This window comes from Gymnoscopelus microlampas, assembly GCF_963454915.1.
Source record: "Gymnoscopelus microlampas genome assembly, chromosome: 1".
Taxonomy (NCBI): Eukaryota; Metazoa; Chordata; class Actinopteri; order Myctophiformes; family Myctophidae; genus Gymnoscopelus; species Gymnoscopelus microlampas.
In genome coordinates, this window is record NC_139962.1 from 33,285,040 (window position 1) to 33,311,982 (window position 26,943).

The window sequence follows — 26,943 nt, forward strand, 5'->3', positions numbered from 1 at the left end:
TAAGTTTAGATTAATTGAAAAAAATCTAATGTTAAAGCAGTTCCACACAGATATCATAGCACTACATACGTATATTTATCTTTTATATAAAGTAAAATGTGTGTGTCTGTGGGCCTGTGCTGGGTACTGACGATCAGAAACACGTTATCAGCGATACGGGGGGGTTATTGCGCTGACAACGCGTTGCGTATTCAGGTTTCGGTTGGCTCTCCTTCAGTTCACTCCTCCTCTCATTCTGCTGATTTTGTGTCTCATCAACGTGGATAAAAGCTACTGAAAAGTGTTTCTGTACGCATTTGTAAAAGGAAGCATAGAGCATGGCCTATATCTGTTACCAGAACCTTAATTTAAAAAAAGAAAATGCATTCACAGGCTATGCTTTTCAAAAACAAAAACAGACTAAATGGGAAGATACATTTGTATTTTTTCAGTTGTCAATGTGTGACCCTGACTCAAACGTCAAAACCAAACACCCCACTTGTTTTCTCCCTCCCCAGTTCTTGCTGCCTCCCAGAGTTTGGAAATGGAAAACACTATAAAATGAAAACAAATAAAAGTTTCACAATTTATTTTGCAACAAACCTACGGGGGGGGAAGGGGGCAAAATATGGGAGTTGTGCTTAAACCAGTTGTTCTCAAAGTGGGGTCCAGGGACCCACAGGGGTCCTTGGAGGGGGTTCCAATGGGTCCCCAGCAAAATGAGTTAACATACCATCAAAATCAGTTTAACCACTTTAAACCATATATAAACACATCGGCTTTTTGAAAAAAGCAGATCTACAATCTCACAACGCGTCATATCACGATGCATTGTGATGTCGTAGATCTGCTATTTTCAACAACAACAAAAAACATATGAAATATTTTTGTCCAAATATTTTCAGATGGTGGGGATCCGTGGCCAATAACATATATTACCTTGGGTGTACTTGACATGGAAAAAGTTTGAGAACCACTGGCATAAACACCTGAGGTTGAAGCTGACTGAATCAACCATGTCACCGTGTTGATGCTTGTAAATGTGGCATGATCTGAAAGGCTATAAAGTACAATATATACACCCCCCCCCCCCCCCCCCCCCCCCACACACCCCCCCACCCTCCCATCCCCAGGGCCTCAGGCTCTGCCAGCAGAGCAGCCTTGAGGAAATGTGGACTCCCCTGATCGCTGAACCAGAGGCTGCTGCTAACAGCTCCAACCTAAAACAAAAGGGGAAGTATGGAGTTTATGATGGAAAATGTGGCAAAGCCAGGAAGGGGGGCCAATGAGGGGGTTGGGTGTGTGTGTGTGTGTGTGTGTGTGTGTGTGTGTGTGTGTGTGTGTGTGTGTGTGTGTGTGTGTGTGTGTGTGTGTGTGTGTGTGTGTGTGTGTGTGTGTGTGTGTGTGTGTGTGTGTGTGTGTGTGTGTGTGTACGTATTACTATACTTGATAGGGCCAAAAGTCCCCACAAGTATAGTAGAATTCGAGAAACAGACATTGTGAGGACAGTTTCCTTGGTCCTTACAAGGGAAATGGTTGATTATGGTTTCAAAAACATTTTGGGGTTAGACTTATAATTAAGAAAAGATTCAGTTGGGGTTAGGATTAGACATTTAGAGGTTAGGTTTAGGGGTTAGGGGGTTGGAGTTGATTTATACTTTGGTTGTGTGGCTGTGTTTTGCACTGGAAATAGCTGATAGCTGATCTATTGCGTGGTGAGCTTGTTGATCTGCTATTTTCGGCTTTAGGTTTTGAGATAACAATTACAAGAAATTATAAAAATGGCATTCATAAAATCTGTGTCCTAAAATGCTGATGTCCTCACAACTACAGCAATACAAGCGTGTGTGTGTGTGTGTGTGTGTGTGTGTGTGTGTGTGTGTGTGTGTGTGTGTGTGTGTGTGTGTGCAGGAGGGGTAACCTCCTTTCAACACTTGGCATTGACTCCAATTCCATCACATCGTTGCTGTCGGGTGGAAACCTTGTATGTGTATTCATTTTCGGGAAATGGGAAAAAAGAACCGGTGTTCCAATGGATTCAATGTAGTTATTATTTAGGCACAAGCTACTGTTAATAGGGCATCAACTTATGAAGGAAAAAAAAAACATCAAAAAAGATGAAATATGGAGATACAAGGTTTCTGCCCGTCAGTGGCGATATGACCGTGCCAGAACGTCTGTGGTTGAATTATGACACAAAGGAGACCAGTGAACTTGCAACATTCACCCCAGCACATGCACAGCCCTCCCACACACACGCACACACATGCACACAAATTCTCTACAAACATCACATGACTGTGACTGCAACAGGCCTTGAACAAACAGGGCTGGACACATCACCACCAGTAGCACTGATTTCATCATCACTCACTCACTCACACACACCAGCTCATTGACTCAACCTCAGCACCACTGTGATCATCATCATCATCATCTTCTTATAGGACCTGCCATTCAGCAGGCCCTGGCACAAGTATTACATCATCGCCTGATCGCAATTATTTGTGATAATCGCAATCATTTTTTGCATAATCGTCAAAATTGTTTCCACGTTGAAAGACGACATTTATTTATGATATTGAGTTAACATTTGATATTTGAAAATGTATTTATTTTCTTTGGATAAATTAGTACTTTTTCAGCATCAATTGATGAGTCATATCCATATAACCGTGGCTGATTTATTCATTTTTGGAACACAGTTCTTATATGAAGTGATCCAAGATGATCCTATGGTATTTTCAATAGAAGAAATTACTCCGAGACACAGGGGGATCCATTATTTGTATGACAATTAATCATCAAGTAAAATGTCATGATCGTGACGGCCCTACTCGGCACCAACTGTAATCATCATCTTATGGGACCTGCCATTCAGCACCACCGCTCAATCAATACATCTTATGTCTGGACACAAAGCCAAGCGCTCCACTGTCCCTGTATGACTTAACACCCAACCCAAGAAAATAAATAAATAAAAGAGCTCCCCAGACACAAACTCTATGCTGTCTCTTCTGTCTCCTCCTTTTCTTGGCTGTATCAGTGATGTAGTGCAAGGCAGTCTGTGTGTGTGTGTGTGTGTGTGTGTGTGTGTGTGTGTGTGTGTGTGTGTGTGTGTGTGTGTGTGTGTGTGTGTGTGTGTGTGTGTGTGTGTGTGTGTGTGTGTGTGTGTGTGTGTGTGTGTGTGTGTGTGTGTGTGGGGTGAGTAAGGCACTGGGTGTACTGGGCTGATGTGTGACAGTGTGATGCATGCTGATGCGGGGACAGGGCAGAATGAGCCCAGTGTCTGAGGAGAGGACACCTGCAGATCGGCCACAGACGAGGAGACAATGTCCTCACTAACGCTCCCTGAGAGAGCGCACACACACACACACACACACTCTCTCTCACTCTCTCTCTCTCTCTGGAGAGTCATACTCATTGACACTCTCTCCTCCCACTGACACCCTCTTTCGCTCTCTCTCCATTACACTTGCGCACTGTCTCTATATTTACGTTTCTCTCGCTCTCTCTCAAGCTGACACTGCTCCACCCTCTCCGTTCATCTCTTAATGACTAATTCAACCCTAAATATTTAATTGACCAGGGTCCCCCGTGGTCTATAGTTGGTCCCCTAAATTTTCGCATCACTTGTTCTCTACCCTTGCTTGTATCTTTGTTTCATCTTTACTGCAGTGCTGCTATGACAACTGAATTTCCCTCTGGATCAATAAAAGGTCTATTTTTAACCCATCTTCTCTTTTTTTTGTACTTTTTTTTTTCATGAACCAACCAACACACAAGACAAGAGGCAAACCGTATACCAGTAGTAGACAACAGGTGGCCCGTGGGCAAGAACTGGCCCACCAGAAGTAATATGGCAAATTAATTTGTAAATAATTTGCAATATCTGACTGACAGACTCACATAGGTAGGATATGGACAGCAATTGCTTTGCGTTGTCAAAACCAAGTAGGATGAACGCATAGTTCTCTCTCCATTCTTCTTTGAATGTTGTTTTCACTGTCAACTTTACACATTAGACTTTTGGTTGGAGAACTTAAAAAAACAAACAAAAACTGGGTTTCACATGCCTTAAACAATAATTCATTGTTTCTGTCCGTTCTAAATAGAGACCTTGAACCAAGAAAGAGCTCTTGTTCGAAAAGGAGTATGACTGTCTCAGATAAAATGTTCTTTTTTTTTTTTTACTTTTTGATTAACTAAATATTCTCTAACTAAGTGACACATTCAAGGATGGTGCCTGCACAGACGTATTTCTAGCTGGGTTGTCGGTGGCCTAATGTAACATTTGATTACACAAACATTTCTATCACTAGTTATACCACACACACACACACACACATTTTCAAGCATTATAGTTATTATTATAATAATAATAAAATACTTTTTGTCGCATTTTCCAGTTCCTAAATTAGCCATTGATTTGTGTTCTGGCCCGCCAACTAATGGCGTAGAAAATAATTGGCCGAAGGCCAAACTTACTTGCCGACCCCTGCCGTATAGTGTACAATAAGGAACAAATGGAAATTCTTAGGGAACCAATAGTCGTAGGACTCTCTCGACTAATCAATTAGTGAATCGATACATATGTAAAATTGTACTTGCTGCATGCATACAATCATACAGAGAACAGCCTCAGGTTGATAAGGTCATGAACTAAATATTCTAATGTCGATTTCACAATGGATAATGAAAGTTGTAGACTGGTAGAATTATAGGGTTATTTATCTAGAGATGTACAAGAGATGCGCATGGGGCTCCCCCAAGGCTCTATACCCAATCCCCTCCTTTTCTCCCTCTACACCAAATCGCTTTGGCAACACTCAGTAACCATAGGGATCTGCAAGCAGGCTCCCTCTCTACCGTCCTCTGCGTGTACTCAATTCCCCCTGTGCCTCCACATTAAATCACACGCACACATACTGGTCTGAAATCATCACCCAACTCATGGTTTCTCAACCTCGGGTACGGGCTCCACCAGGAGTCAAATGGACCCCTACAGGTCTGTTCTCTGACAGTTAAATAGACTGAGGATTTTACAGTGTAGATTGGGTTCCCAGAAATAAATACTTTTTTTTTTAAATGCCTGCGGCCTATATACTATAGATATGTCATATCTACTGCCCTCTTTACTGAAGTAAACAGACAAGGGAGACAGGAAGTGTGTAGTATGTAGAGTAGATGATTTCCTCCTTATTTAACACCGTTTACACATCCGTAAGAAACATAACCACAGCCTGCTTTGCTTGCATAATATGCAGAACACCTCTTGCACCTCCTGCCTATGTTGCTGCAATGTTGTGAAAAAAACAGAGGTGGGGCCGTCCCATTGCGATGCGTTGTGAGCTTGTAGATCTGCTATTTTCACTGAAAGTTTGCCTATTTTTTAGGAATGTTCGCCCGTTAAGATGACATGCCCAGAATAGGGATGCTAGGGTTCAAGTGGTTAAAGTTAGACATACTGGAATCTTTCACAGAGGCAGAAGAAGCAATACTGGAATCTTTCATAGAGGCAGAAGCAACAGCCAGACCACAACACCAGCACAGAAAATATGTTGGACAGTTGTGTTTAACAGTTCTCATTGTGAAACGGTGGAAAATACGCCACACAAACACACACACACACTTTTCCATTCAATCAAGACTAAGAAAATCACTGATCAGTAGCATTACATTTAATTAACGTATATTAACTTATACATTTGATGTGGGTTTTATGCTCTTCCCAAAAGTACGTGACTGAAGGCTATTCTTTCTGCAGCCAAATAATCTATTCAACGTCATGTAATGACAGTATAGACCAGTGGTTTTCAAACTGGCAACCGCCAAGGGGAGTCAGTATATTAAGTACACACACCAAGGAGAGGAAAATTAAGGGAAAAAAAAAACATCATAACAAAGTAAATAAAAATGTTTAATTTAAATTCAATTAATAAGATGATTGTACCAGTTTAACCACTTTAAACTTGTCAATCCTATTTTGGGCAATATTGTCAAAATGATTCGAAACCTCCTTAAAAACTATTCTAACAAAAAATGGCAAAAATAGCAGAACTACAAGCCAACGCAATGCATACTGAGCTTGCTGTGGGCCCCCCATTGCGAAAAAGCCATTTCACAATAAGGGGGGTTCATAGTCAGAGGCTATGGCTATTTGGGCTCCTTGGCATGGAAACGTTTGGGAGCCTCTGGTATAGACAGAATGCTGCCATGGGCTTCAACACAGAACAGACTCTCTATCATCAGCGTGTAATTCATTGAAAAACGTTGCATTCATTAAAACCAAACTGGAGAAAGGAACAAAATGCACCAGATGGTAATTAAGACACAGTTACTTGGAACATCTTGGTACACCGTTACCACAGAGTCGCTAAATGTGTTTTTCCGGGTGCATTTTCTTCCATTTAGTCTAACATGCATACAAATACTGTAAGGAAAATTAATACTATTTCTATGACCGTACTTTTTTTTTGCAGTAGCATAAGGAAAACCATGTGTACCAAAATCACATTATGTATTTTGTTTCACACACATGCGGGCAGACACACAAACACACACAGCCTGGAGCGTGTTAATCATGGGTCCATTCGTTGCCCTACATGTGTTGCTACAAGTGGATTAGTGGAAAAATCCCAGTGGCCTTTAAATCCAGCCTCAAAAACATGTTCAATTGGATTCTTGCCACATGGCTTACAAATTAATCAGAAAACAGCACATACTATAAGGACCTAGTGTTAGGGTTAGATTTCAAAATACCAAAATGAAAGCAACAACAAATTAACCACTAGTAGTTCCCTCTACACCAAATGTCTCTGCCGGAAGTAGCGATCTACAAGCTCACAGCGAGCTTGTAGATCAGCTATTTCCACTGAATGTCCACCTCAGGACTGGGACTCTAGGATTCATGTGGTTTTAGATAAAAAATGTAACAATCTACGTAAGAGTCGAGAATGACCAAGTTAAAGCAAAGTCATAAAAAAATAAAGTCCCAATAAATATAACATTTCTATTGAAATCAGTTGTTAGCATCCATCCACGCATCCATCACTTCTAGTGGATTATAATAAATCACATTCAAGATGATGAGGACACTTACGTAGGATAGCGATGAAGCTCTTATTGTCTAGTAGCAGCCACAGTCCAAAGCCCATGATGATGGCTCCAAACAGCTGCAAGAACAATAACACACACACACATGTATGAGTTTCAATATTAATCCTCTGTAAGGGTGTAACGGTTATATATATCGATTTAATTGATATTAAAACAGTCAACTTGAATAGAATAATCAATTTTGTGGGGAAGAATTTATAATTATTTTCTTCCAAACTTTTTTTTTTAAATCACGACTATCTTTGCTATTAATGCACTACAGCACACCGTTGTATGGCAAAGTATAAAATAAGTAATCAGACTAAACGGTTTAGTCAATTATAAAAAAAAGAAAATCAATAAAAAATGATTTTGTGTTGCTAAAAGAAAATCATTAAAAACTCACTTCCAACATAATTGGATTAATCGAAAAAGTAAATCGATAGTCGCTACGAAAAGAATGGATAGTGGCAGCCCTAGTCCTCTGACCATGCAGTTACAAAGCCATGCATGTGCATGCTTTCACCATATGAAAACCCTCACGCACATATGACACCCCCCACCCCCACCCCCACACACACCGTCTGTTCATCATGCTAGAGGTTATCTAAGCCTAACCCTAGCCCCCGTTCACAGAACTCATTTTCTCTGTAGTGAAAGCAGTGGTGTAAAGTAACTAAGTTCATTTACTCAAGTACTGTACTTAAGTACAATTTTGAGGTACTTTTACTTTACTGGAGTATTTCCAATTGTCTATACTTTTACTTCTACTCAAATATTGTACTTTTGCTCCACTACAATTATTTGAAAACTTTAGTTACTTACTAGTTACTTTACAGATATCATGATATTCAGATATATCAGATATGTTGTGAGCTTGTAGATCTGCTATTTTCAAACACTTTAGTACTTTTACTTTTGGTACCTTAAGTACATTTGTATACTATACTTTAGTACTTTTACTCTTTTTAAATTTTGAATTCGGTACTTTTACTTGTAACACAGTACTTCTACATTGCAGTATTGATACTTTTACTTAAGTAAAACATTTGAGTACTTTTTCCACCACTGTAGTGAAAGTGTATGGCTCAAACATTTCATCTACAGTCAGTGCACTGTAATTATCATGGAGAGAGAGAGACATGGACAGACAGACAGTCAGAGGACAGACAGACACAGAGAAAGGGACGAAAGCCTAATGTATGCTCAAATAACTCATTTGGTGCCTAATGAATGAGCAGTGTTAGCTCACACTACCACATTCATGAATATTCATGAATACCCAGTACTCACAAAGAAGATGAGGTTGAAGAGAAACAGGAAGTACTTTGTCACCGTCATGCAGCCTTTCGCCATGATGATAGATCTGCAAACAGAACATTTTATAGGAATCAAAACACTGTATTACAATCATAGATCATAGATCTACAAACATGAAATGAAATTTGAACACAACTGTGTCAGCTACTTGGATGCTGCAGTACTTTTGCAGGGACAAATAGTCTGTGGAAGCGGTGGAAATTTCTGTTAATTCTTTTAATTTAGTAGTAATCGTGACAGCTCTACACTTCTTCTATATGCTCTAAACCCCAAAACTAATGGGTTGAACTTAGTGTTGATTTTGAGAGCAATTTTGATTCAGTTTTAGTCATAGTCTTTTGAATCAAATTCCATTTAGTTTTAGTCGACTAAATATATTATAGTCGACTAAATCTACAGTTGATTTAGTCCACTAAAATGTATTTTGGCGGTGCCTTGATGGCTGATTTTACACTTGGGTGCATGCTGAAAATAGCCGATCTACAAGCTCACGCGCGACGCGTTTGTGAGCGTGTAGATCTGCTATTTTCAGAGTGCAACACCTGAGTGCAACCAAGCATAAAATGACTTGTCTTTTAGTTCTACTGGATCTCTTCTCCACTAGTCACTCACTAACACATTTTAGTCTACGTAGTTTTTATTTGTTGACAAACTTTTCAATATATTTAGTCTTAGTCATCATCATTGCTTAGTTTTTATTTTGTTTTCGTCAGTGAAAACAGGTAGTCGACGAACATTTTTCGTCATAGTTTTAGTCAACGAAATCAAAACTGGTTGAACTGCGCAAGGGAGCTCTGCTCCGTCCAGCAAAGCAGCACAGGCACCACAGATCAATGCAAATTGTGGGCAAAGTTCAAGGTGGCTGAAATCTATCTGACCGCTGCACGCTATGATGATGAGGAATCTAGGAGTCCAGACGGGCACGGAAGGGAAGCTGGAGCACCATCAGGACCATCCATGGATAAACAATGATGGAAAAAAAGTCAGACTTGATCGTTTTATCCTCAACTATTTTAACCATTGTTGTCCATTGTTATCCTTTTAGCATTGTGTGCGTAATTCTACTTGCTCTACTGATTGCAATTTGTTAATAAAGTATGAAATTGTTTATGTAAAATTCATAGGTTATGAATTAAACAAGTTAGCGTTCATATCAAGACCTTGAGAGGAAAGCTTTACGTTTCCACTCAAGCAGGCATGTCAGGTGTGTTTTGTTTTTTTTCCATTTATTTTTTATTGGATTTTTCAGAACATGAAAACAAACATTCACAGAAAAGAAAAGACTAACACATTCACAGCAAACAAACCGAACATACAAAACATACAATTACAAACATATAAGGGGAGGAAACTGTCTCTCTTCTACTTGGTCACTGTCAGGTGTGTTTTAACAGCTTGGTGTAGGTAAAGTAGGAAGGCAATAAGTATAGTGTATGATAAACATTAGCCCTAGATTGGCTGGCATTACATAGACATTTATTGATCCCACGTGGGAAATTCAGTTGTCATGACAGTGCCACAGTTATGAAACACATTGCATAGAATACATGCAATGTATGGAATATTAGCCAACAGCCATTCTAGATAAACAAAGGTTTTTTGTGTTCCCCTTCGATAGCTCAACAGACCTTTTAAAGTTTCTTAACTGAAATAATGAGGTACAGTTATAATTTTCATAATATATTGAATTGAATATCTTCAATTTCCCATAACCCATTAAGACAGGGAACACATCTGTGTCATTTGATCTGATTTCTTTGGCTATTTTTAAATCTTTGTGTAAATCTTTGAATATATATTTTTACTTTTTTGAATAAATATTTTTGTTCCAGGGACCCTTAGAAGCAAAGATTTGAGTTACAAATGTTCGCTTTAAAATGTACATACATATATATATATACATATACATATACATATACACACACACACAAAGATTTGCACACATTTTCACGATCTTTCAAAAAATAGCAGATCTACAAGCTCATAGTGCGGCAGTGGCACTCTGTGCCACGCTATGAGCTTGTACATCTGCTATTTTTGAATAGCCAAAGAAATATAAAAAGATGCGTTCCCGGATTGAATGGGTTAATGATTGTCTACCCCTACGTACGCGGGCACCCCGGGCAGACACACACACACACACACACACACACACACACACACACACACACACACACACACACACACACACACACACACACACACACACACACACACACACACACACACACACACACACACACACACACACACACACACACACACACACACGGTTGAAAACAATGTTTCGCGCCTGCCTTCACCCCTGGCGAAGACAATCAAAATACAGCAACTCATTCTCCAATAAATCTATGGAGATCTGGATGAAATAAAGAGTGGAGGGGCTGGATGCTGAGCCAGATAACGGCAGGCAGCTGACCCATATTCCTACTAGTGCAGTAAATGGGTTACTGTCACAACAGTAGTTTTTTTTTTGGACCAAGAGAAAGATGGTTTGTGTGCGTGTGCGTGTGTGCGCGCGACGCACACGTGTGTGTGTGTTTGTGTGTGTAGGGGGTTTTAGGCAGTGATTCTGGACAGCTGGAAAGTATTATCGAGTATAAACAGAACAGCCAGAATCTCACCATAAGACCAGGTCACCCCACTGCAGCAGTCTTGAGATTGAGCTTGAAATGCATTTAGCAGACATTAACTGTTCCTACAATGTAAAGCTTTATGTTTTAAAGTCTTTAATCAGCTCTCCTAAATTAACCTATAAACATATGGGGCTGTCGGGGTTGTTAAATACACTCATTGCAATACTTGCTCTTGGGGGTTGATCCGTCTTACTTGGGCTATGGCACAATATGTCACATACAGTACTGGAGTCAAGTGGTTCTCAAATGTTTTAATCAGATCCATTATCTGCAGGCATGAATTAATAATGTCCAAGTCATCCGACCTTGACACACAATGTATGAAGGCAACAGTACAACAACCATACCTAAAATCTTATAATGTACAGTATGAATGACTTAACCACCTGGTCCTGAACCCTAAATACACGTCTTTGAGTCCCCCAACGGTCTATACTTTCTTACTTTTTTCCCCTCTACATCAAATCTTTGTCGAAAATAGCTGATCTGCAAGCTTGTCGATTCTGCTATTTTCGCCAAATGTTTGCGTATTTCTGCCAAATGTTAGCCTACGATGCCATGCCCCGCCCCGAAAGAATATGGACGCTAGGGTTCATGTGGCGAGTGCTCAGTAGATTGCAAATCCTAATAATAATAGTGATGTATGGAGTTCAGTTAAGTACCTACAACCATGAAAGAGTAGTGCACTAGCACAGCATGAGATTACCAGTTGTATATCATATGTACTTCCTCTCTCTCTCTCTCCCCCTCTCTCTCACACACACACACACACACACACACACACCCATTATCTACTTCTTTCCATCTTTCTCTCAGGCTGGGACATGTGATGAGTGATGACAATGATTTGTCGTTGTGCACATGTATGAAAAGGCACAGGGCAATGGGGGTAAGGACTATGATAAAGAATGCTGATATAGCCTGGGAGTTTAAATGACAGCAGCCCCAGTCTGTCCAATTTGATATAAAAATAATAAAGTAGTTGGAGCATGCAGCCAAAAAGCATAAACCAGCTGATCAGTCAGTCTATATGAAAGTAATACAAACTAAAGGGACCATCATATGACATGACTAGTCCTCTATGTGTTCTGGACTGGTACACCACATTAGTGTACTAGGCTAATATGAAATAAACGTATATTTCGATGGCACTTGCAGTGCTGCACTCTATGAACGGGGCCACTGGAGTCATATACTTCGGTAGTCTGTACTCTGTAGGTCATCAATTTCCGGCATAACCAACATGAAACTGGGGAAATTACACGCTTAGGTTGCAAATTGTGATATGTAATGTAATATTCCACATGATACACTTGCTTAGCGATAAACTCTCTAAACCCTCTCTCTGACAAATTGTAAAACAGTCGAAAATAGTACAGTGATGTGTTGTTGTATACGGTCTAAGCTACACGTCTAAACATAATGGAATCAGGAATATAGTAAATCAGAATTGAAGAGTGCAAATAAAAGCAGCCTCATATGGAGTGACAACACCATGTGCTGAGTCTGACACTCTATAGAACCGTACAATAAGGCAGTATCACTGCTTAGTGCTTATTGCAATCTTTATAGTCTTTGCCAATAACATCAACACTACTTCACAAAAGCAATGTTGATTGGCTGGAAAATATAATCATTTCATGCATAGATTATCAACTATGATGCCCAGTATTGTTGCACGGCTTCATGATTCCATATGGACGCACAATCTGCGCCCGATTGGCTAGTTCCGGTATGTAGACTCACTGACCTGTATCCCATAGCCTGGAGAGACGAGTACTGCGTGATGATTAATAGACAGAAAATGACATACTTGTCGTTGGCCAAATTAAAACAATTTCAGAAACTGCAGATCCTTGCCCTGCTGGCAGCAAGGACAATAAATATGATTCTGATCGGCCTTGTAACCTGTGAGATTAGCTGCTGACACAAACACACACACACGCAATAAACCCCTACTGTATAACACCATAAAAAGACGACCTAAAAAGCAGGATCAAAGATCCTCACATCATATTTCACTTCTGGTTTCATTATGATTCTTCAACAAACCAAGCCATTCCACTCAACTATTTTCTTTTGCTTAGATTTCTGCTCCCCTCAGCCTATGGCTGTACCAGGCACAACTAACTGACTGTCTATTTGCACCAAGTGACGCAACAGGCCTCAAAGAGAAAAATAAACTTGTTAAGCAATAAGGGCAGGTTTCTATCGCTTGGTCTAAGTGGGTATTTGTGTGGGAATGTGCGAGTGTCTGTGTGTGCGTGTGCGTGTGCGTGTGCGTGTGTGTGTGTGTGTGTGTGTGTGTGTGTGTGTGTGTGTAAAAATGAAAAAAGGGCAGTGTTGGGTCAAGGTTAGAAATGAAGGAAACGTGGGAACTCACAGAAGGTTTTCTTCATTATCATTATGTATACTGTGTGTGCGTGTGTGTGTGTGTGTGCGCGTGTGCCCTTAAGAGACAAGCTGTCCAGACCAAGAGGGGACAGAAGTTGGTCCCACTTCCACTATGTGACACAAAGCACATCAAATATTTATCAGGCTCCAGGGTGGCATCATACAATGTGATACTGTATGTCTGAAACTGCCTGTCACTGCTTGTTCAGCGGGTTGATCTCTTCATCAATACTGTAGTTATTCTAAAAGTTAGACAGCCGTGGGAACTGGGAAGTAGACTTTTTTTTAGGTTGGTGATCAGTTTGCTGGTGCGCTTTTAGTCATTGTTGTTGGGGTATTTGCCAAATACATCTGCATATAGCTATAATTCGTCTGCATTTAACCATCCTAAGTCAATGGTTCTCAAACTTTTTTAATTTCAAAGTCGGACCCCCATAACTCTGAGAGTGTACAAATGGAACCAAATGGACCCGTTTTACGGGTCCATTTGGTTCCATTTGTATACGCTCAAGAGTTACAGACTTATACGGGTCTATTTAGAGAACGCCCTCAAGTAAACCTACAAAAAAACTCAAAGTGTGGAACACTTTGAGAACCAATACCACACTGCCCTAGTGACAGCGCTCCCTGGGGGAGCAGCTGGGGTTCAGTGTCTTGCTTAAAGACACTTTAACGAGAAGCCGGGGATTCGAACCAGGAACCACCCGATTCCCAAGCGGTCACTCTACCTCTCGAACAAAGAAGACAGTGCAAGCACATCCAATCTCTCTGAGCAAGGTGCTGGACAAAATAAAGCAGCAGTGCTGGTCAACGTTTCGGTCCTATGGGATCTTTAAAAAACGTTTAAATTCCTGATGAAGATCCCATAGGATCGAAACGTTGACCAGCACTAAAACTAAGTGGAGCTGCTAACCAGTGAGCAGACTTCATTTCATTTTTACTTTACCTCTTGAGCCACTGGTAGAAAATGAATAGTAAATAGTTATTAACGTAACGGTTCACAAGCAGGTCTGTGGATTATTACAGTGATTATTTTTATAGTGATTATTATTGGATACTTCCAGTGATTATTATAGTAGTAGAGACCGACTGGCTCATGACTTCTGAAAAGAAAATGTAATTGTTTTGGCACTATGAGCAGCACAAACAAACTAAATGCAACTGAACTCCATTTATTGGGGCAAAACTATCCTCCACTCTCCTCCACACAAAGTAGCTCATTGAGCTAGAACTTGAGAATAATGATTTCCTTTTTGAGAAAAATGTGTGGATTTTATGTACAGACCGTATTGGACAATTAATACAAACACACACACAAACAGTATTTTGAACTGCCCCTTTAAAATCTTGTTTTTTTCTCCAAGACTCTGGAGGAGTGCGGGGGAACACAACAACAAGACAACAATAAACTCTTTTGTTTTCATAACTCACACTACACTATGACAACAACCACTTATCCATCAAATGGCTTAAAATTAAAATCTGGCAGTATGGCCTGTGTGTTTTTTTTTATTATTGTTTTGAGAAATATATTTATCTGTTCTATTCATGTCCTCCTCTGAACATCAGCCCGCCTGTGATCTAAATGTTGTTGTGTCCCACATGGGAGGGGAGGGAACTTCATCAGCATTCAGCTGGTCCAGCCCAGAGTCCCAGACATGTAATGACACAGTGTGACACGTCGGTAGTTTGTAGATCTGTTCTCAAGTTGTTAGCTTATCTATCTATATTTTGTGAGAGAAATAAGCAACCAGGTCTAGGAAAACAAGCCCAAAAGAAGCAACTTATAGGCCACATGAGCACTTTGTAAACCGATATGCTATCGTCTATTTGAAAATAGCGGATCTACAAGCTCACAGCGCGAGCTTGTAGATCAGCCATTTTCAAAAACTCTCGCAATAAAATGTGGAATGTTTGGAATATTTTTGAAACATTCAAACACCACAAATGTTCCCAAAACATTTATGAAAATATTTGAGAACCACTGGTTTAAATAATAATTAAACATTTGGAAGCAAGCTTAAATCAGCAAGTACACACTAGAGACAAGCCCAAAAAACCACAACCACCAATTTTCACAAGCAACTTGCAACCCTTGTAGATTGTAGCTCGTAGATCTGTCCTAGTTGGCAAGCGACACCCCCGCGTGTTGGCTTGGAAGTATAAATTAAGCTACCAGACATTTACGTCCACACACACAACTTGACTGACAAGTACTCCCACTTTCCCTACCCGACGACAGACCACTCAACGGACACCCCTCAACTACCCCCCGAACACCAGGGCCCCAAATGGAGTCCTCCACCAAAACAATGGCTGCTTTCAGACACAATTTTCTCAGCAGCAACAAAAGGGGAAACTTGACCCACGAGTAATACACCAGCCTTACAATTCCCTCTAGCTCAACAACAACCGCAACCTTCGTTTTTTGTAATGGTGAGGGACACCTTAAGACACATTTTAACAGATTTTTAGAAGACTTTAAATCTATTCTGCGCATGGAGGGCCATTCTAAGCTCCGCAGTAAGCAGGGGAACATAGGAACATGAGCTAGTAGTTGTGGCTCGGGGAGCGGCGTGAGCAATGTCTTGTCTGTGCTCGTCATGAATTGACACCACGTCACACCATTATTCATTCAACGTCCCCCCGGACAACTAGTTTAAATCCGACACTCGTTGGAGTAAGTAAAAGCTCACAGATTTCTTTGTCCGCCTTCCAGCATAGGGGGAGTAGTGTGACCCACAACAAGACCTTGGTCGGAGTCTTCTGTCGGTCATCTCGAACCCAATGACCCCCCACCACTAAACACTCAACTTGAGCCTTGCAAATAAACAGAAGCGTTATCTAACGCTCAATCCTAGTAAACAAACAGAAGAGTTATCTAACGCACAATCTGAGACCACACGTTGTACTTCTAGTTTGTGGAAAAGGTAAATCATAGAGGTAAACAAAATCATAACAAAACGTCTATTTGCACTAATGGTGGGGTTTTGAGTTTGTGGTTGTAACCCTATTAGCCCTATAATTACCTGCAGGGTAATTCCATTGAACAGGATAAACAGGTTATGTTCTCACGTCTGTTCACTGCCTGCTGTAGGCCAGCCCTACTGCAAGTAATCTAAGCTCTGAGTAATAAATCAAAAATGTATTAACGATTGAATATCATTTTACCTCCTCTAAACCTCTAAAATCAGCTTACTTACATAAAATGTATTCATTCAAATGAATTATCACTTATCCTCTTAACCATTTTAACCCAGTATACTTATTTGAACAGGGTCCTTCATGGCTCTATGTCCGAATGTAATTCCCTACAAGCCATCTACAAGCTCACAAGATGTCGCAACACGACACCGTGTGAGCTTGTAGATCGGCTATTTGCAGTTCACCGAATGTTGGCTCCGAACAAGGACGCTAGCCTAGTAGGGATCAAGTGGTGAGAAACCTCCACCTTTCACATGATTGCATAACAATTGCCAGATTTGCCACATGTTCATACATGTTCTGTATGTGCAGTAACATGTTACTGTGGCTCCACCACATTGTGCAAATAATGTTCAACGTTTACATTACAGAAAAGGTACAGGGCAGACTAAATACAAGTAAGGTAATATAGGGACATGTGTACAAAAAAAAAACCTGTAAAAAAAATAAAATAACAAAAAACAGCATTACGCACATTAGAGGGGAAAAGGAGACCAAGTATACTAGACCCCCAGGGGTCTAGTATACTTGGTCTCCTTTCCCCCCTCTACACCAAATCTGTTGGCTGAAATATCTTATCAACAGGTTGTAGTGCAACCCGTGGTGAGCCTGTAGATTTTTCACCATAGGTTTGCCTGTTTTCGCATTAACGTCCTGCTATTATGACAGACCCAGAATAGGGATGCTATAGGAACATGTGGTTTAACGTCAGATGAGGCAATCTGACTCTGTTAAGATGAATAACTTTTCACAACAAAACGTGTAACATAAATATTCTGTGTGTCTGTCTAGGTCTGAGACCAGACCAGAACACTAACCACCAGCAGCTGTTCATTCAACAGAGGAACACTCTTTTTTTTCTCCTCCCCCCAGTGTGTATGGAAAGGTGATTTAGGTCAGCCAGAGAGCCCTGCAGTTTGGAGGAAAGCCAACCATGCTGAAAAGATTTACAAGAAAAGATCCACCTAAAGCAGACGAGAGAGAGACCCAGCTAGTCCACTCCTGACACAGGATGCGCTCCTCTGGGAGACGCAACTCGTATACAACCAGTGGTGTAAAGTAACTAAGTACATTTACTCAAGTACTCTACTGAAGTACATTTTCCAGGATTTTTTAACTTTACCGGAGTGTTTCCAGTTTTCAATACTTTTACTTCTACTCCACTACATCTCAGAGGCAAATATTGTACTTTTTACTCCACTGCAATTATTTGAAAACTTAAGTTACTAGTTACTTTTTAGATTTGGCTTATTGTTACAAAACATTAACCACTTCAGCCCCATTTAAACCATGTCTATTTGAAAATAGGTAGCCGATCTACAAGCTCATGACGTGCAGATTTGCTATTTTCAAAAAAAATGTAATACATTTGTAACCTGTGAAATTAGACATTCTGCATAATGAGTACTTTTACTTTTGGTACTTTAATTATATTTTGATGCCAATGCTTTTGTACTTTTACTCAAGTAATTTTTTTATTCTGGACTTTACTGTAACTGAGTATTTTTTACATTGTGGTATTGATACTTTTACCAAAGTAAAAAATGTGAATACTTTTTCCATCACTGTAAGTATACGACCAAAGGCTCTGGTAATCAGCCCCAACAGGGCTGATATTATCTGTCCTTACTGGTGACCAACACAACACAGCACTGACCCACATACATATCATTATTTACTACCCGTCACAAACATGAACATGACAGCAGGTCAGGTCATGGAGCTTTTAAAACGCTATCCAGCTCAATCAATACACATATGGAAGAGTAGCCAAATATAAATATGTATCCGAGTAGGTTGTGACATAATACAGTGGTTCTCAACCAGTGGTCCGGGGACCACCAGTGGTCCTTGGGGGGGGTACCAGGGGGTCCCCAGGGAAATTAGTTACAAGCATTTTAACCACTTAGCTTTGTCTATTCAAATATAGCAGATATACAAGCTCATAGCGTGGCACCGAGTGCCACGCTATGAGCTTCTGGGGGTCCCTGGCACTAAACATAGTCAGATGGGGGGTCCACGGCCAAATATATATCAATTTAGGGGTCCTTGGCATAAAACAGGTTTAAAAAAGAAACACTGATATAATAGGTAGGTTGAAGCTGCAGCTCTGTGTGTGTGTGTGTGTGTGTGTGTGTGTGTGTGTGTGTGTGTGTGTGTGTGTGTGTGTGTGTGTGTGTGTGTGTGTGTGTGTGTGTGTGTGTGTGTGTGTGTGTCTTGAGGTTTGTGAGGTTGTAGAGTCCAATCCTACACCACACAACTATTTGTTAGAAGAGTGGTTGTTCTCTAAAGTAGGGTCCGGGGACCCCCAGGAGTCCTTCACAATGGTTCCAGCCAGGGGGTCCCCAGCAAAATGAGGAACAGTTTAACAACTTCTTGAACCCTATTTTATTCTTCACATACAAAAAAGACAAACTGAGCTTGTGGATCTGCTATTTTGAAAAAACAATATCTATAATTTTAAGTAATACACAAATCTTATCTTAAGATCTTAAGAATCTTGTCAGGTGGGGGTCTGTGCCCAAATAGGCCATAACCACTAGCCAACAGTGCGACAGACTACATCAATAGCCTGTATGTTCTAATATAAACTAAGTTCACTATTTCATAAGTATAAGTATGTAAGCACACGTGTGCCAAGTTATGAGCAGCAGTTTAATGTTGATAGTATGATTAAGTATCAGAGGTGTAAAGTAACTAGTACATTTACTCAAATACTGTACCTAAGTACAATGTTGAGGTACTTTTACTTTACTGAGTATTTCCAATTGTCAATACTTTTTACTTCTACTCCACTATATATATTAGAGACAAATATTGTACTTTTACTCTCACTAAAATGATTTGAAAAATGTAGTTACTAGTTACTTTTCAGATATAAATTATTATATTATAAAACATACATTAACCACTTCAGCCCCATTTTATAAAAGGCTATTGAAAATCTGCTATTTTCAAACATTTTAGTACTTTTACTTTTGGTACTTTAAGTACATTTTTATGGCAATATTTCTGTACCTTTACTCAAGTAAAGTTTTAATTCAGGAATTGTACTTGTTTTACTTAATAACACGAGTATTTCTACACCGCAGTATTGATACTTTTTACATAAGTAAAAAAATAAGTGAGCACTTTTTCCACCAATGTGCATTTGTATTTGCCATCATCTCTTAAAGTGTGTTTATCAGCTCCTAATCATTCACACACGCGCCACATCACCACGATCAGCGTCTTAAAACAGCCCAGAAGTGATTCACATTCATAAGGAAAATACAGATACTATCATCGAATAATTAAGTCGATAATCAATCCCAGACTCTGTCACCATGGGTAAGCCATTTAAAAAAAAGTAAGTTGATCGCACATAACACAAGAAGAAAAAAACACTTGTTTCGTTACTAGTTTGAAGAAACAAACCCAGCTTCGTCAGTTTGTTTGCAGAATGGTGCAAGGCGTTATAATCAGCAGAATGAGTTGGTATTTAATGATTATAATCAGCAGGATACTTACGTTTTGATCGTCCAAGTCTACGGAGAAAAGTTGTGTGCAAAGGGGGTTGTGTTCAGTGTCCAATGATCCGGACCGTCTGACCTGCAGAACAACAAAGCTCTAGTAAACTGATCCTCTCTCTGTCTGTGAGTGTGAGATCCCACCATGAGGCACATGCTCATTGGGGAATAAGCGCCACCCTGCGGCAGATATGGGAACTAGCAAGTTCTAGTGTGTCCTCCCTTAACCCCCAAATCCCCGTAACGGTCAAACTAGGACCAGTGGTGTAAAGTAACTAAGTACATTTACTTAAGTACTGTACTTAAGTACAATTTTGTGGTATTTTCTTTTTACTTTACTGGAGTATTTACAATTTTCTGTACTTTTACTAAAATATCTGATCAGATCTGCTATTTTTAAACATTTTAGTACTTTTACTTTTGGTACTTTAAGTACATTTTGATACCAATACTTTTGTACTTTTACTCAAGTAAATTTTGAATTGTAGAACTGTTTGTTGAACTTTTACTTGTAATAGAGTATTTCTACAATGCAGTATTGATAGTTTTACTTAAGTAAGAAATGTGAGTACTTTTTCCATCACTGCAAACAGGACCATGGGCTAGTCTATAGTATAGACAGTGGTTCTCAACCTGTGGGTCGGGACCCGGCCCAAGGGGGGGTACCCACATGATTTTGGGGGGTCCTCAGATGACAGTGAAGTGACAATTTAAGGACTTTTTTAATCCCAAAATTGTGGAGGCGTTGTGAGCTTGCCTTGTAGATCTGCTATTTTCACAATATTTATCTGTGGAACCAAAAATGTAATGCCCCCACTCCTACATTCCAAGTGCTTAAATCATGGTGGGGAGTCCCCAGTTCAAATATGATTCTTTTTGGGGGTCACAGCCCTGAAAGGATTGAGAACCACTGGTCTAACACTGTACAATAAATGCTGAGTGTTCCTTCAACACTGAGAGTGTACTAATGGAATTTGGTTCCATTTGTACAGTCAGAGTTATGAATGGATAAATGAACACTGAGGATTTTACTGTGTGGGTAGATTATAAGAAATATATAGAACACATTGTTGGTGAATTGTGCTGTGTGTGGGTGAGAGAAGATATTGCCAATAAGGCATATTGTTATTGTACATTGTAGATTAGCGTGATTTATTGCATAATGAATATAGGATGAGGATCACAGGAATGCTGAAGAACTATGCCCCCTTGTCTACAGGGTTTGCTGGTAACAACCTATATACTAAACAAAACATACAGTACTGTGGCTGTATTTGGAATGATGGCAAAAGACTGGCACTGAAACCCTGCTTGATTGATCAAAACTATTTTTGCTATTTTAGAATTGGAATCCTGATTTTTTTTATTTGCTATTTTTGAATTGGAATCCTGAAAAGTATTTTTTTATTCAAATGCATTTAGTTACTTGTTAACTTTATGAACTTAAATACAAATACATCGGACATAAAAAAGACACTAGAATTTTAATACTAGAGTCATTAAGCACTATTATATAGACAGGCCGCATTAAGTGAAGGTGGGGGCCGCATGTGGCCCCCGGGCTGCCAGTTGCCCATGTAGTATGCTATATACAGGTACAAAAAAATCGATTTGGTTTTGGCTTCTCGACAAGACAAATTAGAAATAATTTAGCAATAAAGTAACAACATAAACATGTTGCAGTAAACACTGTAAAAGTGGAACAAATAGCCTATATAACACAGCATGTGATTCTTGTTCTACATGCTGTGTCCTACAGTACATGTTAGTGTGTCCTGCATGTCACTATACACGCAGTCCGGTGACATTCAGGTCTTGTGTGTAGTAGCATTCAGTATTGATTGACCTGTGTATGGTGCCGCAGTGAGGTCAGGGTCAGTACCATGCTTGGTCGTAGTACAATGGCCTCTTACAGAACACGGCACATACAGTGTCACAGTCAGTAATGTCACACAGTCTACATGAGCCTTATTCACACCATAAATGTCTTTATTCTTTGGACTTCAATGTGGCCAGGGTTGAGATATGATCACAGACTGTGGCCACGTCTTACAATGGAATGGTGTAATGGTCTCCTATGTAATGGTTTAAGGTTCAGACCCTGAACAATGCAGGCTTCTTTAAAACTTGTTCGTTTGACAGATGATCCCACTTCTTCATTGGAGTTGGAGAGCACCATGGGGCCACCAGAATGACATCATCGACTCACTGGCCCTTTGTGACCTTAACCACTTAAACCCAAGTCTATACTTAGTGAACTAACACTTAGTTGACCATGGTCGGCTCTGTTCTTGGTCCGTGCTTTTTTCCCCTTTACACCATATCTCTTTGCCCAAACACATGTACAAGCTTGTAGATTGGCTTTTTTATAGATCTGCTATTTTTGTAGATCTGCTATTTTTGGCAAATGTTCTCCCCAGGATGTGGTTAAAATTGTCACTGACAATATAAAACATACTTTTATTCCTTCTGTTATTTCCAGATCTGCAATTAGCATTCCTCTAATTTGACTTTTGAAGAATGATGGATGGCCAAAACGTTTTTAAAGAAAAATAGACTAGAGAGACACATTTAGTCCTCTTTTTAATTTGTTTTAATTTTTTTTTTTTTTTTTTACCATAGTTCAGATTCACCACCATAGTCAGAACATGTGTACATTTTATGTTTTGGATCTGATAGCACTGGAATAGTCTAGTTCATGTGGTTTTATCCTGGTTAAATAAAGGGTAAACAGAAATCAAATACAATAAATTAGGGCATATTAAAGCATTCAAAGAAACACAACCCTCACTCATTGTAGACCAGACCAGCTCCAATAAGCCTCATACTGGTGTTATTTATCAGTATATGTGGTAGCCTACTTATATATTTATGTATTTGCTGGCTTCACAAAAGTGTATTCCATTTTCACCACTGACTGCCATGTCTCAGGACATAAAATAGCATGTGAGCTCTTAATCAGAGTGTTTATCAATCTGACAATCGAATCATAACAGTGATCCCATTAACAGAATCTGCTCTGTAATTCCACTAGCATTAGTAACGTCTCATTCCTGGAGAAGAGTTGATATTATAGCCTCTGTCCATAGATTTATTATAATATACTTATCCCTCCTTCCAGCCTGTTCATTGCCAGCAGGGGAATTTGAACAGATTTACAATTTCCCTTGACTGATTGGAAACCCAATGCCTCGCTTAGATGGAGAAATAGTTCTGCTGAGACTTCGGGAAGGAGGAGTTTACCTTTCCTGCACTTGATGGAAAAACAAAGAAACCCACACACGTACGTGTGCGCGCACGTACACACACACACACACACACACACACACACACACACACACACACACACACACACACACACACACACACACACACACACACACACACACACACACACACACACACACACACACACACACACACACACACACACACACACACACACACACACACACACACACACCAGTGGTGGAAAGTAACTAAGTACATGTACTCAATACTGTACTTAAGTACAATGTTGAGGTATATGTACTTTACTCGAGTATTTCCAATTTCCAATACTTTAAAGCTTTAGTCTAAAATGATAAAACTGCCAATGAAGATTTCAGACCCCTCCGTCCCAAATAGGAGCTGACAAGAAATTAATCCCAGGAAATTCAAATTGGTTCTTAAAATGAATAGAATAGAATTTATATGCAATGTCTAAAGGCCCCTGCATGCTACCAAAATGATGAGATTTTAGTAGTATGCGGGGGGGCTTTAGTTGTTCTCAAATGCTGTATTCATGGCTCACTTTGCATATTTTGAGTTAAGAAAAAAAAGAAAAGATAAACAGCACCATCTAGAGGCAGCCCAACGATATTCAGGTTTGATGTGGATGTCTGTTTATGTGAGATAAACAAAGACCTTCATTGATTGCATTATGATGTTGACTAATGCAATTGGAGATATTCTCAGTTGTAGGCTAATGACTCATTAAAATCCAACTGTTAACGTCACAACTTGATTTGACACATAATGCACTAAAATAAAATTTGTGTGAATCAGAATTCGTTTGTAAACAGATGTTCTCATCCAACTGATTATTTATTTTACTTTTTTTAAGAATACAAAAAAATAAAAATAAAAATTTGTTCCAGGGTCCCCAAGAAGCAAAGATTTGAGTTACAAATGTTCGCTTGGTCGCACTATGAGCTTGTATATCTGCTATTTTTTAATAGCCAAAGAAATCAAGAAATGACAGAGTCAGATGCTTTCCCGGTCAAAATGGGCTAACCTCTTGACATCACTTCAAATCTGAATAAAATGAAATCAATAGGATGAGTCAGAGGATGCCTTTTTCTATCTCTGTGTGCTCACCATTCAACAAACCTTTAATCTTCAAGCACCCATGAGTTTATTTGTAGTAGAAAATTGTTTAAAATAAATCAATTGTTTGACCAAATGCAATGGCCTCTTATTTCCTGCAGTTCAATTAATTTACAAATCTCTTCATTTTGTCAAACAGAACACCCTAGAGGAGACCTGTACCTGGACGCACATCTGATCCAGGACCCCAGCAGCCCCTGGTACACCGGGGTGGTCCTGAGGAGCACTCCAACCAAGCATCTTCAGTTCACGTAAGTACATCCTTCCTTACTACAGTATATAATAGAGGCATTAAACAACTCAATACATACATCATAACATTGTTTAGTTTTGTAAGACCAGACAGCCATCTTTGAAGAACTTTAAAGTTACACGTACAAATGTCTACAATTCCTCACATAGGACGCTCACGATGACATGTTTACCTGGATGAGTATCTTCATTGATGATGCGCCGAGAACCCAAGGGTGACACTGAGGAGGGTTCCAGTTGAGGATGGCTCACGTGGAGAGGAACCAAAGCAGAAGGTGAGTTGGTTTCCATGTTTGACGGATGATTCTGACATGGAAACTGACCCCTGTGTTTCTTCTCCCCCCAGGCTGGTCACCAGTGGCGGAAAAAGTACTCAAATGTTTTACTTCAGTAAAAGTATCAATATTGCAATGTAGAAGTACTCTGTTACAAGTAAAAGTCCGTAATTAAAAATGTACTTGAGTAAAAGTACAAAAGTATTGGTAAAGAACATAAATAGTAATAATAATGTTCAACTTTCAAAATGTACTTAGTAATAATGTTCAACTTTCAAAATGTACTTAAAGTACCAAAAGTAAAAGTACTAAAATGTTTGAAAATAGCAGATCTACAAGCAAGTCGCATCGCGACGCGTTGCGAGCTTGTAGATTGGCTATTTTCAAATAGCCTAGGTCTAGGAGGTGTAAAATCTGCAAAGTAACTAGTAACTAAAGTTTTCAAATAATTGTAGTGGAGTAAAAGTACAATATTTGCCTCTGAGATGAAGTGGAGTAGAAGTAAAAGTACTGATAATTGGAAATACTCCCATTAAGTAAAAGTACCTAAAAATTGTAGGGTGTCAAAGTTTGTTCTTTTGCCATATTTTAATTTGTGTACATTCATCTGATTTTAGAATGGGTGCTGAGTGCATCTCATCTATATGGCATGTGTTTTCTTGTTTGCAAACATACATTCATTAATCACTTTCACCCTGGCGTCCCTATTTTGGGCATGTCATTAAAGGCGAACATTTTCAACTTTCTCTCTTTCTCTTTTTAAACAGTGAAAATAGCAGATGTTGTAGCCTGGGGTCATAGGGTGTTTCGGGTCTCGCGACATATACACCCTCGCCTAGGTGACCCAGCCGGGGTTGATCAAGCCCCAACTTACGTCCCAGGTAGCTACCCACGGTCAGTCCTATAGGGAAAGACAGGGCCAATCAGTCCGCTTCTCCGGAACTACTCTGCCGGAATTCGAGGGAGGCTCTGGCACGTGGAGGGCTAGGCTCTGAGAGGTTGTAAATAGATAATATGCTTTCATCTTTTGTAGGCTATTTGTAAATAATAGTTATTTTGTTTACATTGACGTTTGTTATCTTATAAATTAAGTATGTTTTATCTTTTGTTATTTTATACATTAAGTATGCTTTATCTTATACATTAAGTTTGATTTAATCTTTTGTTACTGTACATTATTATTACTATTTATGTTCTACATTGAATATGCTTTTATCTTTTATTTACTTGAGATTTTTCTGAGCGAAAAAGAATCCTGTTAACCGTACTGCCTTCATGCAGGCCTGGGTATGAGAGGGAAATAGACTAGTGGATTAGACTATGAATGTTACCAATGAAATTAACATGTTATACTGTGGCGTTTTGAAATGAGGCTTTGAAGCAGAAATGTGATGGTCAGGATTTATGTCAGTATGAGCTAACTCTACCCCCTTTGACACCCGAAGGACTGAAGAATATTCAATATTGAAGGAAACCAAAGGCAAAACGATTCACTCTTCTGTCATTTTGATGGAAGGAATTCAGTTGAGATGGTTTAGCAAAAGAAGAGATAGAATGTGAAGTTATGTTGACTGTGTTTGTCCACACGATGAGGAAAATCCAGTCCAGCCTTGGGAATCACAGTCATTTTTATTGCCAGAGGGTATGTTGGCACATAAAAAGAATGTCTCTGTGAGTACATAAGACCAAAGATCTTGGAAACTGAAAGCAACTGTGCAGCTGGCCATTTTGAGGAGGAATAGGAAGGAGGAAAATGAGAAAGTTGAAAAATTGTAAGAGGAGGAAGAACGTCAGAAATACAGGAGGGTCCATTAGCAGAAGTGTCCAGACCAAAGTTATCATTAAATCTTGTGTTTCTAACGCATACTTGAATTGCTTCAGGATTATTAGCCCACAATGGCACCTTGT

The 26,943-nt window shown here is 39.6% G+C and overlaps 1 protein-coding gene across 1 annotated transcript in view; it reads right to left on the reverse strand.

The window, feature by feature from the left end:
- Positions 1–20,284, reverse strand: part of LOC311045588 (CD82 antigen-like) — a 34,291-nt gene extending 14,007 nt beyond the window's left edge. Inside the window, exons 1-3 of the mRNA XM_084057532.1 lie at positions 20,142–20,284; positions 8,371–8,443; positions 7,082–7,154 (exon numbers count right to left, since the gene is read on the reverse strand). Coding sequence (XP_083913658.1) covers positions 7,082–7,154; positions 8,371–8,433 — 136 coding nt within the window. The 5' untranslated portion in view covers positions 8,434–8,443; positions 20,142–20,284. The remainder of the gene's footprint in view (positions 1–7,081; positions 7,155–8,370; positions 8,444–20,141) is intronic.
- Between the last annotated feature and the right edge of the window lie 6,659 nt (positions 20,285–26,943).